Genomic DNA, 10,864 nt, shown 5'->3' with positions numbered 1-10,864 from the left:
AGTTCTGAGACATTGTTTCATTTGTCCGATGATAAATGGAACAGGGGAAACCCTTTTGCTCTAAAAAAAAATCCACCCAATGGCTGGATCTGAACTAGCTTTGAGAATTGAGACCACCGGCTTATTTGTAAGTGTGGACCAAACCTTGTTACTTCGTTCGACATATTTTAATCCATTTTGGGAGTATCGTGTTCATGAAATTCTTAGTTTGAGCCATACCGAGTAGCGAGTACCTCGACGATATAATTTCCTATAGAATACTCAAATTCTGACTTCTGAGCTTATGAGATTTTATTTGAGGGATCTCCGCCGTTCACCTCTTGCCTAGAAATCAAATCATGGATATTCAAGTACTTTGATGGTGAAGAAACACTTAAGTACTAGTTAGCAATTTCCATATTACTGAACCTTCCCCCACTGCCCCCAAAAATGTACAGATTCGCAAATTACAACCAGACGTACACTGCAATGGCAGAGCACATGGTTCTGTATCAGCAACAGCTTGTGCAAGGACAAGTTTTGCACATTTCTTGGGCTAACTGGAGTGAAACCTGCTCCATCTCACCTCAATCCTCATGCTAGGCAGCTACCAATTGTACCCTTTTTATACGAACACGATCCACAGCACAGGTGCCATCTTGTTACTTGATTCCTCCCCTCCATGTCAGCACCAACACAATGGAACACACCACAGCCAGTTGATGGATGCGTCAGTCAAACGTTGGATCTTCTCGGAGGCATACCTGAATCGCCCGTTCTTGTGCTGAACACCGACCTCATCGGATAATCATGCGAATCGTTCATGACTTCCTGCAAAATTCCGCACCAAATTAATGAGATTTTGTTGGGGAGACACCAAATTAATGGAGATCGGTTGGGATGAGATCTCACGGGAGCGTGTGACGCGGGCGGCATATTGCTGAACATGGCGGAGCTGTGCATGCCGCCGCCGCCCCGGAACGGTATGGCGCCGCAGAACTGCATGTTGTCCTCGCCCAGTGCTCGCAGGCGGTTGAGCTCCGGGAGCACGACGTTTCCCAGGTCCGGGCGGTCCTTCCGCCGGAGCTCGCAGCAGCGGAGCGCCATCTCGGCGAGGCACTGCGCCTCCTCGACGGGCCAGTCGTGCACGGCCGGGTCAAGCATTTCGCCGAACGACCCGCGCTCAAGGGCGCGCCCGACGTGGTGCGACAGCCCCATGGGCGGTTTTGCCGTGATGATCTGCAGCAGCATCACCCCCAACGAGTAGACGTCCGACTTCACCCCGAGCATCCCCGTCTGCTGGTACTCCGGGTCGATGTAGCAGAAGGTCCCCGCCGTGGACGTCATCCGGTACTGCGTCACGGTGTCCGCCACGGACGGCGGCACCAGCCTCGCCAGCCCGACGTCGCTGATCTTGCTCACGTAGTTCCGGTCGAGCAGGATGTTCCCCGGCTTCAGGTCGCGGTGCACCAGCGGTTCCGGCTTCTTCTGGTGCAGGAACAGCAAGCCCGTGGCGATCTCCGACGCAATGCGGAACCGGTGCTGCCACGGGATGACGGGCCCGCCGCTGCGGCGGAAGAGGCAGTCGTCGAGGCTGCCGTTGGCCATGTACTCGTAGACGAGGCAGCCGTACTCCGGGCAGGCGCCGAGGAGGAGCACCATGTTCGGGTGCCTGATGCAGCTCAGGACTTCCACCTCCTGCTGGAACTGCGACCGGCCCTGGGCGGCGTCCGGGCGGAGCACCTTGATGGCGACCTGGGTGTGGTCGAGCTGCCCTTTGTAGACGGGCCCGTAGCCGCCCTCGCCCACCTTGCGCGCGTCGCTGAAATGCTCCGTGGCGTGCTCGATCTCCTCGATGCTGTAGCGCCGGTACCGGACCATCTCGTGCGAGCCCCCGCCTACGCCGCGGTTCTTGCGCTCCTCGGCTTCCTTGAGCAGCTTCTTCTCCGCGCTGATCCGCTTCTGGACTTCTAGCTCCGCGATCCGCTGCGACGCCTCCGCCGCCTCCATGGCCGCCTTCGCCTTGGCCTTCTCCCGATCGATCATGGCCATGGCCGACTCCTCCGTCAGGTGCTGGTCCTGCTTCTTCTGCTCCTCCTCCGCTTTCCACCGCTGCAGCTCCGTCGCCTGCATTCATTGATTCGCTGCTTGTTTGTTACTGGTTGTGTCCATCGATCAGTGATATATGACAGCGAATTGAATTGAAATTGCCTTCTGTTTGGCGTTGAGCGCCTCCTTGCAGGCCGTGCTGTACATGTCCATGGTCTGCTTGAGCTCGAGCCGGAGCCGCTTCATCTCGGCCTCGAAGTCGTCCATGCCGATGGAGGAGAAAGACGAGGTGCTGCTCTGCGAGAAGGACAGGTCCGTGCCGCCGCCGCCGAAGGAGTCGCCCCACTTGCTCGGCGTCCGCATCTCGAAGCTGTGGTCGTAGCTGTCGATCGACGAGCCGTTGGACATCCGCGGCTGCTGGTAAAAATCAATGCTGCGCCGCCCGCCTCCGCCGCCGCCGCTGACGAAGGAGATGTCAGCCGAGTCCGGCATGGACATGTGGCTGAGATCAGCGTACGACTTCCTCGTCGGGCCCATGGATCCCCTTGTAAACGGCGACCGGAAGTTGTCCACCCTCGGCGTCTCGCCCCCATTCTCGCTGCCCCTGGACGACGTCGACCACTTGCTCTGCTGCTGCGCCGCGGCCGGCATCGGCACGGGCTCGGGCGGCCTGGCGGCCGCGGCCGCGCTCATGCTCTGGATCTGCGACCGGAGCGGGGACACCCGGGGCGCCTGGCGGATGGAGTTCTTCTGGGCGGAGACCTTGTTTCCCTTGTTGATGACATACACGGTGCAGAAGTCGGGGGCGCCCTTGCAGATGGTGGTGGGGATGTCGGCCTTGAAGCGGACGAAGCCGCCGCGGGTGCAGGCGCCGACGACGAGCTTCTCGATGGCGCCGTGGGCGGAGAACTCGACGATGGACTTGGCCACGTCGGCGTCGTCCAGGACCACGTCCTTGCACTGGATGTCCTTGCGGGTGCAGAAGCAGCGGAACGGGAGGAAGAGGTCCTTGAGGTGCGGGTCCGTCGGCTGCTTGAACCCGGCGGCGTCCTCCACGCCGCCGGAGACGCCCTTGGTGTTGACGTGGACGAGGACGATGGTCTGGCCTTTGCCCACGATGGTGTCGATGGCCCATTTGAGCGCGTTCTGGCTGTTCTTGTCCTTGTCGATGCACACGCCCACCAGCGGGTAACCCAGCAGCGTGTCCGCCGCCTCCTTCCCGCCGTCGTACCGACCCATCCTTGACCCCCTCTCGCTGATTTCCTTTTGGGTATCCTCCTGCAGATTGTTTTGTTTTGTAGCTTCTAGCTATGTTATTATGTATGTCTATCTGGCCATCGTCGTCGTCGTCTTTGCCGGCGACTTCGTTGCCGGAGACCGGGGAGGTGGGCAGCGAGAGGAGAGGGTGGCCGGGGGCAGGGTCTCTTTAATTTTGGAGAATCTCTTAATTCTGCTAAACGTTCTTTGTTGTCTATTATTAGGCGCACTGTCTTTTTTTTTGTTGTGGCACTGGCTTAGCTGCCTGTTATTCGAAATGAGCCATGTGTTCCAAGTTCTTGGCTGTTTCGTCGGGTGACCACCGGATCTTTTACACCCCGCATGACACACGTGTCAGCCTTCGAAACAAGCGGCATTCGTGATCTCAGGAATACGGTTCGGCGAATTTTTTAATCTCTGTCTCTATTTTTACTATTTATAAAGTCATCAGCATATTCATTTCAACATCCACCCCACTAAATGAGCACAGAGTATTAATAATCTCACAATCAGACTCACTAAACACAAAGTCATCAACATATTCATTCCAACGTCCATCCCACTAAATAAACACAGAGTATTAATAATCTCACAGTCAGACTCACTAAACACAGATTATTTGCTATCCGTGATTACCTGGTCAGGTTGAAATTCCACCCATAAGAAGAATCTTTTCAGCCCCGAAACGTTTTTTTTTCTTTTTCTCCTCACCCATCGAGCCTCCAACGCGGCCTCCTCGGCTCCTCCTTCCCTTCCCCTAAGGCCGCTGCCTCCTCCTCTCCGCGGCCCTCCTCTGCCGCGCCTCAGCCCGCCTCTCCTGCTCGCCTCCACCAAACTCCCCGCCTCCGCCTTTCCTGTCTCCGCCCGCCGCCGCACCGACCGCCGCAGCCCCGCGTTGTCCTCCTTCCTCCCAACCCCCTCCGGGCACCCACGCCGAAGCGCACCCGAGGAATGGAGCAAGGCGAGAGCGAGGAGGGTCCATGGTGCTGCTCTCGCGGGTCCTGCTCCCGGAGCCGGACTTCCAGCCCCTCCTCACTGACATCTCCGGCGGCAAGAACCTCGGTACGGGTTACCCACGCCCGCTCCGTTCCGTCCTGCTCTCCCTGCTTCTTCTCCTGTCATCACGGATGAGATCATTAGACACACGTCCCTCTCCTCTTTGTCAGGGACGTTGCCGCCGCCCAGGTGTTCGATGTATTGCGCGTGTGGGGGCGGGTTTCAGTAACGCGACTGTTCTTTGTTCATCCAGCCGCCAACGTCGCTCGCCTGCGCCCATCCCACACCCCACCACCGCCCATCCCATCGGGACCTACGCCGCAACGCTTATATTCCTCCCGCCGCCGACCAGACCAGCTACTCCACCACATTATCCGGTCGCCGGTGCACCGTCGCTCCGCCCCGCCACCGCCAAGACTCGCGAGGTGCCCAGCCACGGCGCGGCGTCCACCGCCAAGACTCGTGATGTGCCCAGCCACGGCGCGGCGCCCACCGCCAAGACTCGTGATGTGCCCAGCCGCGCGGGTGCACCATTGAGTCGCCGTCACGTTTGCGCAAGCAGAAGCCGCAGTCGCCTGTAGGTGAGTTTCTTGCTACATCCTCCTCCCTTTCCCCTGTCCTATCTCTTTAAGCGCCAAGAAGATTCCAAATTGCAGTGCTATTATACGTCTAATGAATGGTGTCTAGCTAATTGCAATACCTTCTGGATTGACTTCTTGACACTTGATGTAGAGAACTGTCAGGTGATCAGTTGTGATCTTTAATTAAATTAGTCACAGGGAACTGTCACTGCATTGAATTTGGAAGCCGAATAGTGCAATATTTATGTCTTCCAATTTCTGTACTCTGATTATGAATTTATACACTATTTCAGCCCTCCAGTGCTAGGTATTACTATTCTTTCCCTGGTGGGTGGAGAAGAAATTACAAGGGTAGTAGTGTCAGGAAACAACTAAACATGATTAGAATGATCCGAGCATCAAAATTACTTGTTAAAAGACTTAGGAATTAGTGCATGAGAGCTAACGAAATGGAGTGATATAACTTGGTGGTGTAGGCTGTGCTGCTTATGGTTTTACAGGTGCGAAGATAGGAAAGAGTCGATGAATGCTCAAAGGATCACTTACAGGTTGCGAAGGTACTTTAAGTAGGTTTTGGCAGAGCTGGTTCAGGTGACGTTGATGGTGTCATTTTATTATCGAGTATACCATGTCTGACATCCATTTATTTTCGTACGTTTGAAGAGCTATATGGTTGAAATCAAGAGAATAAAAAGGTGCAAATCAGATGAGGAAATTACACTGCAGGTCCATGAACTTGGCAACGATGTTCAGTTTCATCCATTAACTTGAAAACTGTTCAAATGACTCACTAAATTTGGCAGCTTTGTTCATTTTAGTCCAGATGGCCAAAATCAGGTGAAAATCGGCCACGTTGGCATGTGTCGTGGACCTGGCCGACGTGTGAGGGAGCTTTTCATAATTTTCTAGTTATAGACCTTTTCTGTTTAATCCCCTCGAATCTCCAGAATGGGAAGACACTGCCCTTGCCGGTGAACCCACTTCGGGCCGGAATACTCGGCGTCCACGCGAATGGCTCCATCGATGGGTTCGTCGGCGGCTACTCGAATGGCCATATCTACGTCACATGCTTCATGATCGAATTTCGCCCGGATCTAACCATTTGGACTAAAATGAGCGAAGCTGTCAAGTTTAGTAAGTCATTTGAGGAGTTTTTAAGTTAATGGATGAAATTGAACATCGCTGCCAAGTTCATGTACCCGCAATGTAATTTCCTCAAATCAGATTTGGGAACTCACGGAGGTATTAACCGGTGCATTATATTTCCACCATCCAAATTTTGTTTCCTTGACATAGTATTTGGCCTTTGCGTCATATTTCCACCCTCGCTATCTAGTCCACGCGCCACGGCCCACGGACCGGCCCAATAACTGCACCCACGATATCGATCTGATCTATCATCACGCGCGCCGCCGCCGCCGCCGTCCCTGTAACCACAAAACCATTCCGCACGCGCGCCGAAACCCGACAGCACGAGGCAAAACAAACCCGTCGGCCGTCGCGCTACCAGGACAGCAATGGCGGTGCCGCCGCACGTCGCGGTGGTGGCCTTCCCCTTCAGCTCCCACGCAGCCGTGCTCCTCTCCTTCGCGCGCGCCCTCGCCGCCGCGGCGCCTGCCGGGACGACCCTCTCGTTCCTCACCACCGCGGAATCCATCGCGCAGCTCCAGAAGGGCGCGCGCCTCCCAGGGAACCTGCGCTTCGTGGAGATCGCAGATGGGGTGTCATCGGGAGGCGCCGTGCTGCCGCCGCCGCGCCGGATGGAGCTCTTCCTGGCGGCGGCCGAGGCCGGCGGGATCAGGGATGGGCTGGAGGCGGCCCGCGCCTCCGCGGGCGGCGCGGCGGTGAGCTGCGTGGTCGGGGACGCGTTCGTGTGGGTGGCAGCGGATGCCGCCTCCGCCGCCGGGGCGCCCTGGGTGCCGGTCTGGACGGCCGCGCCCTGCGCCCTCCTCGCGCACCTCCGCACCGACGCGCTCCGCCAGGACGTCGGCGACCACGGTGCGTTTACCTGCTCGTTGGGATCCTCGACAGAAATTGATTATCAGAGAATGGATCGATATCATCCTCTTTGTTTAATTATTCGTTGACTAGAGATTGCGTTGAGTCGTTAACTAATCTGGATGCCTCTGTAGCCGCGAGCCGAGGGGACGAGCTTCTGACCGCGCACCCAGGCCTCGGGGGCTACCGGGTGCGGGACCTCTCCGACGGCGTCGTCTCCGGCGACTTCAACCACGTCATCAATCGCCTCCTCTACCGCATGGCGAAGCGGCTTCCCCAATCCGCCACCGCCGTGGCCCTCAACACCTTCCCGGGCCTCGACCCTCCCGACCTCGCCGCCGCCCTCTCCGCCGAGCTCCCCAACTGCCTACCCCTCGGGCCCTACCACCTCCTCCCAGCCGCCGCCGCCGCCGCCGCCGACTCACCAGACGAAGCACCAGCAGCAGAAGAAGCATCCGACCCGCACGGGTGCCTGGCCTGGCTGGACCGCCACCCGCCCCGGTCCGTGGCCTACGTCAGCTTCGGCACGGTGGCCTCCCCGCGCCAAGACGAGCTGCGAGAGCTCGCGGCGGGGCTGGAAGCCAGCGGCGCGCCCTTCCTGTGGTCGCTGCGGGAGGACGCGTGGCCGCTGCTCCCGCCGGGGTTCCTCCGGCTCCCCGCCGGGCTGGTGGTGCCGTGGGCGCCGCAGGTCGGCGTGCTGCGGCACGCGTCCACGGGCGCGTTCGTGACGCACGCCGGGTGGGCGTCGGTGCTGGAGGGCTTGTCCAACGGGGTGCCCATGGCGTGCCGGCCCTTCTTCGGCGACCAGACGATGAACGCGCGGTCCGTGGCCCGCGTGTGCGGGTTCGGGTCGGCGTTCGAGGGCCCGATGACGAGCGCCGGCGTGGCGGAGGCTGTGGGGTCGCTGCTGCGCGGGGAGGAAGGGGAGCGGATGAGGGCCAGAGCTAAGGAGCTGCAGGCCATGGTGGGCGCGGCATTCAGACCCGGCGGCGGATGCAGGGAGAACTTCGACAGGTTTGTCAAGATAGTCTGCGGTTGTTTGTGAGTTAAGCGCGCGGCATTTTTTATTTTCGCTCATGGTCGATCAGGCGGCATGTTTTGGCTCTTCACTTCACAGGCCCTATCCATTTGATCATTTTGGAGAGGATTGTTGAAGTGCTGGGGTAGGATTAGGATAGGATAGGGTAAAGTCAAGGATAGGATAGGATGAAGAGCAATCTATAGGTTTTTTAGAAGAGGAGCCTCTTGCATATAACTCCTAGTGTACCTTCTCCCCTTCAGTTCTAGTTTCACTGTACTCAAATTTACTTATGTAAGCAGAGATTATTTATAGCACTGCTTTTTTCTCAGAATATCTTTATTTGCTAGTACTTGAATTCCCCAATTATGAGTATGTCCACGTTATCAGGCATATAGATGTTGTAGAACCAAGTAATTGTAAAGTTCACTCTAGCCTTAGCTGACAAGGGCCATAAATATTTGTGAGGGCCTAGGAGGCTTTGAATGAGTTGAGGTAAAAACAACAGAAATGAAAAGTAATTCTAAAAATGGGTTCTATATGTAATGTGTTTTTATTCAAGTACTTGGTTTTGTGGTAGTTGCGTTTGCGTTTGCAAGGACTTGATTCCTTGGTTTTGTCCTTGCCTTCTTGGTTTTGTGGTAGTTGCGTTTGCAAGGACTTGATTCAGTGCAGCGCAGTTGTCTTATGTAAAATTATTATGAGACATTGAAACAGAATTTTGTCTGGTAGATGACTTGACAAAAGTTTTTCCTTTACGCCGTAGGAAAGAATGCAACTATCCAAAGATACTAAACTCCATTAATTAATATGACGATTTGCAAACCTACAAAAACCAAAAAAAGCTTCGCGCTTAAGGTAAAACAAAGGCTTCACGGTTTCTATTGTTCAGGTAAAACAAAATGTCTGACAGGAGATATGGTACGGCGGTCACTCCACAAAAAGTCTTCTGCCATAACATAAGCACAAACAAGTTCAGGTATGCAGTAGTTATCTCGACGAGAAAAGATATCTTCTACCGGAGCTTCACAGGTTTACTAAATCTAACATCAGTTTTAACCATCAAATTAAGATACGCCATAGACCAATCAAGGAGGTGGCGCAACTTGCCTTTGCAGTTTTTTCCCTATGGATTGAACAGCTAGATGAGAACACACAAGATTGAAACTAGTTTTAAAGAATGCATACATGCAGAACGTATAGGTCGAAGGAGGCAGCAAAATTCCTTTTTATGGGGATCTGCCTACCTGACACTAGTAAATTTGAGGACCGTGTGGATGGAAGTCATTCGTAACTTGGCTCAAAAGAGACCATATCATCCATCTTAATTACAGAGACAACGTGTACTATATCAACCCTCTTAAATTTTACTCATACAGTACTCCTTGTTATATACTACTTCTATCTATAAATACTCACCCTTGTCCATCAGTGGAGACAAGTGGAAGATATATACTAATAAAACTCCTCGAGTAGGCGTATGCATTTGCTATCTTATTTTAGAATTTCCTTTGGTGCCTCTACTGAATCCCAGCCACCAAGGTCGAACTGGCATTGTAGGGTTAGGACGCATAGGGAAATGCAATATCACAACTTTTGTTTTTCCTTCTAGGTTCAGGGTCTCCGCATGTACTGAATAACTTTATTAGCTAAGGAAGCCACAACTATGATGCATAAATAATGTCCAGCATTGTCAACTGCAATATTCTGATTGAGCAGGGGTTGGCTGATAAATGGGGGTTGACGATGCGGTGTACAGGCGAAGAGCCAACCAGAGTTGAAGTATAACCCGTTGCGCTCGATTAATAACCTTATCAAGTGCCAATGGGTCAACTGGTGCAAGACGAAAATAAATCTTTAGTGGTCTAACTTAATTACTTACTTCAGTCATGTCATAATTTATGTCGTCTTAGAATATGCGCTAGTCAAATATTTGATCTCATAATTAGTATAGATAATTTGCAACAAGTTGATGATATACTAGTTCATCTATCGTGGAATATATATTAAATTTGCCAATATTTCCAACAATAAGTTGATGAGATACTAGTTCATCCATCGTTCTTCGGCGACCAGACGATGAACGCCCGGTCTGTGACCAGCGTGTGCGGGCTCGGGTTGGCGTTCAAGGGCGCGATGACGAGCGCGGGCGTGGCGGAGGCTGTGGGGACAGGTTTGTTAAGATAGTCTGCGGTGTGTGATGAAAACTTCTCCCTCCACAGTTAGCCGCGGCCACGGTTTAATTTAGCGTTCCAACCATGGGAAGCCATCGGTGGTCTGCATCTTGTTAACAGTAGTACAAGCCTACAAAGCTCCAATTCAGGTCAAGGATTAGAGGTTGCTCCAGTAGAAAGTTTGCCACCAATCTGAATGATACAGGGAGTGTGATTACTGATTAGTGGTTGGATTTGCCCAGAGGATTGTTCAAGTGCTAGGGTAGAATTAGGATAGGATAAAGTCAAGGATTAAGAGATGAACACCAACCTAGCTTTTCTAGAAGAGGAGCAGTCTCTTCAATATAACTCCAAATGTACCTTCTTCCCTTCAGCGGTATTTTCATTGTACTCAAATTTTCTTTTGCATCATTAAAATCAAGCATGTCATATACCGCTCCTTTCTCAAATATCTTACTCCTATATGCTATGCTAGTACTTTCTCCGTTCCATAAAGATTGGCACGGCTTTGAATTAGCTCTAGTTCAAATTGTGCCAATCTTTATGAAACGGAGGGAGTAGTTGAAATCCCCAATTATGAGTATGTCCACATTATCAGGCATATGGATGTTGTAGAACCAACAACCAACTGACCAAGAAAAGTTCACCCTAGACTTTCACTCACAAGGGCCCTAAATTAGTGACTTGTGAGGACTCAGGTGGCTCTGAATCAGTTCATTCTAAGAAAATGGGTTGTCTATGTGAAGTGTTGTTATTCCGGGCTCTGTTATTCCAGGCAGTAGTAAGCATCTCCAGAGGCTTTAGCACAGAGC

The 10,864-nt window shown here is 53.4% G+C and overlaps 2 protein-coding genes across 3 annotated transcripts; one reads left to right on the top strand and one right to left on the bottom strand.

Moving 5' to 3' along the window:
* Window positions 1–341: 341 nt before the first annotated feature.
* Window positions 342–3,412, bottom strand: LOC100844153 (U-box domain-containing protein 52). Its single transcript, XM_003564119.3, has 3 exons — window positions 2,191–3,412; window positions 892–2,106; window positions 342–810 (listed from the first exon to the last, which is right to left on the bottom strand). Exons 1-3 carry the CDS (start codon window positions 3,265–3,267, stop codon window positions 715–717), a joined length of 2,388 nt encoding a protein of 795 aa, XP_003564167.1. The 5' UTR covers window positions 3,268–3,412; the 3' UTR covers window positions 342–714.
* Window positions 3,413–4,028: 616 nt separating this feature from the next.
* On the top strand, window positions 4,029–8,236 carry LOC100841090 (anthocyanidin 3-O-glucosyltransferase). 2 transcript variants are annotated; one of them, XM_014897748.2, is made up of 3 exons: window positions 4,029–4,347; window positions 4,452–6,860; window positions 6,995–8,236. In XM_014897748.2, the coding sequence occupies exons 2-3, from the start codon at window positions 6,380–6,382 to the stop codon at window positions 7,903–7,905; spliced, it is 1,392 nt and encodes a 463-aa protein (XP_014753234.1). In that variant the 5' UTR covers window positions 4,029–4,347; window positions 4,452–6,379; the 3' UTR covers window positions 7,906–8,236. The 2 variants fall into 2 exon arrangements, with proteins under 2 accessions (XP_014753234.1, XP_024313830.1); XM_024458062.1 differs by having other exon boundaries at window positions 4,029–6,860.
* Window positions 8,237–10,864: the final 2,628 nt, after the last annotated feature.

Source organism: Brachypodium distachyon, chromosome 1, assembly GCF_000005505.3.
Source record: "Brachypodium distachyon strain Bd21 chromosome 1, Brachypodium_distachyon_v3.0, whole genome shotgun sequence".
Lineage (NCBI taxonomy): Eukaryota > Viridiplantae > Streptophyta > Magnoliopsida > Poales > Poaceae > Brachypodium > Brachypodium distachyon.
This window is presented reverse-complemented; position numbering and strand designations above follow the sequence as displayed.

Coding starts and splice junctions, on each gene's coding strand:
- LOC100844153 (XM_003564119.3), bottom strand. CDS start 3,267: ATGGGTCGGTACGACGGCGGGAAGGAGGCGGCGGACACGCTGCTGGGT. Junction 2,107..2,190: donor CGCTCAACGCCAAACAGAAG/GCAATTTCAATT, acceptor CAATGAATGCAG/GCGACGGAGCTGCAGCGGTG. Junction 811..891: donor CGCCCGCGTCACACGCTCCC/GTGAGATCTCAT, acceptor GGAATTTTGCAG/GAAGTCATGAACGATTCGCA.
- LOC100841090 (XM_014897748.2), top strand. CDS start 6,380: ATGGCGGTGCCGCCGCACGTCGCGGTGGTGGCCTTCCCCTTCAGCTCC. Junction 6,861..6,994: donor CCAGGACGTCGGCGACCACG/GTGCGTTTACCT, acceptor ATGCCTCTGTAG/CCGCGAGCCGAGGGGACGAG.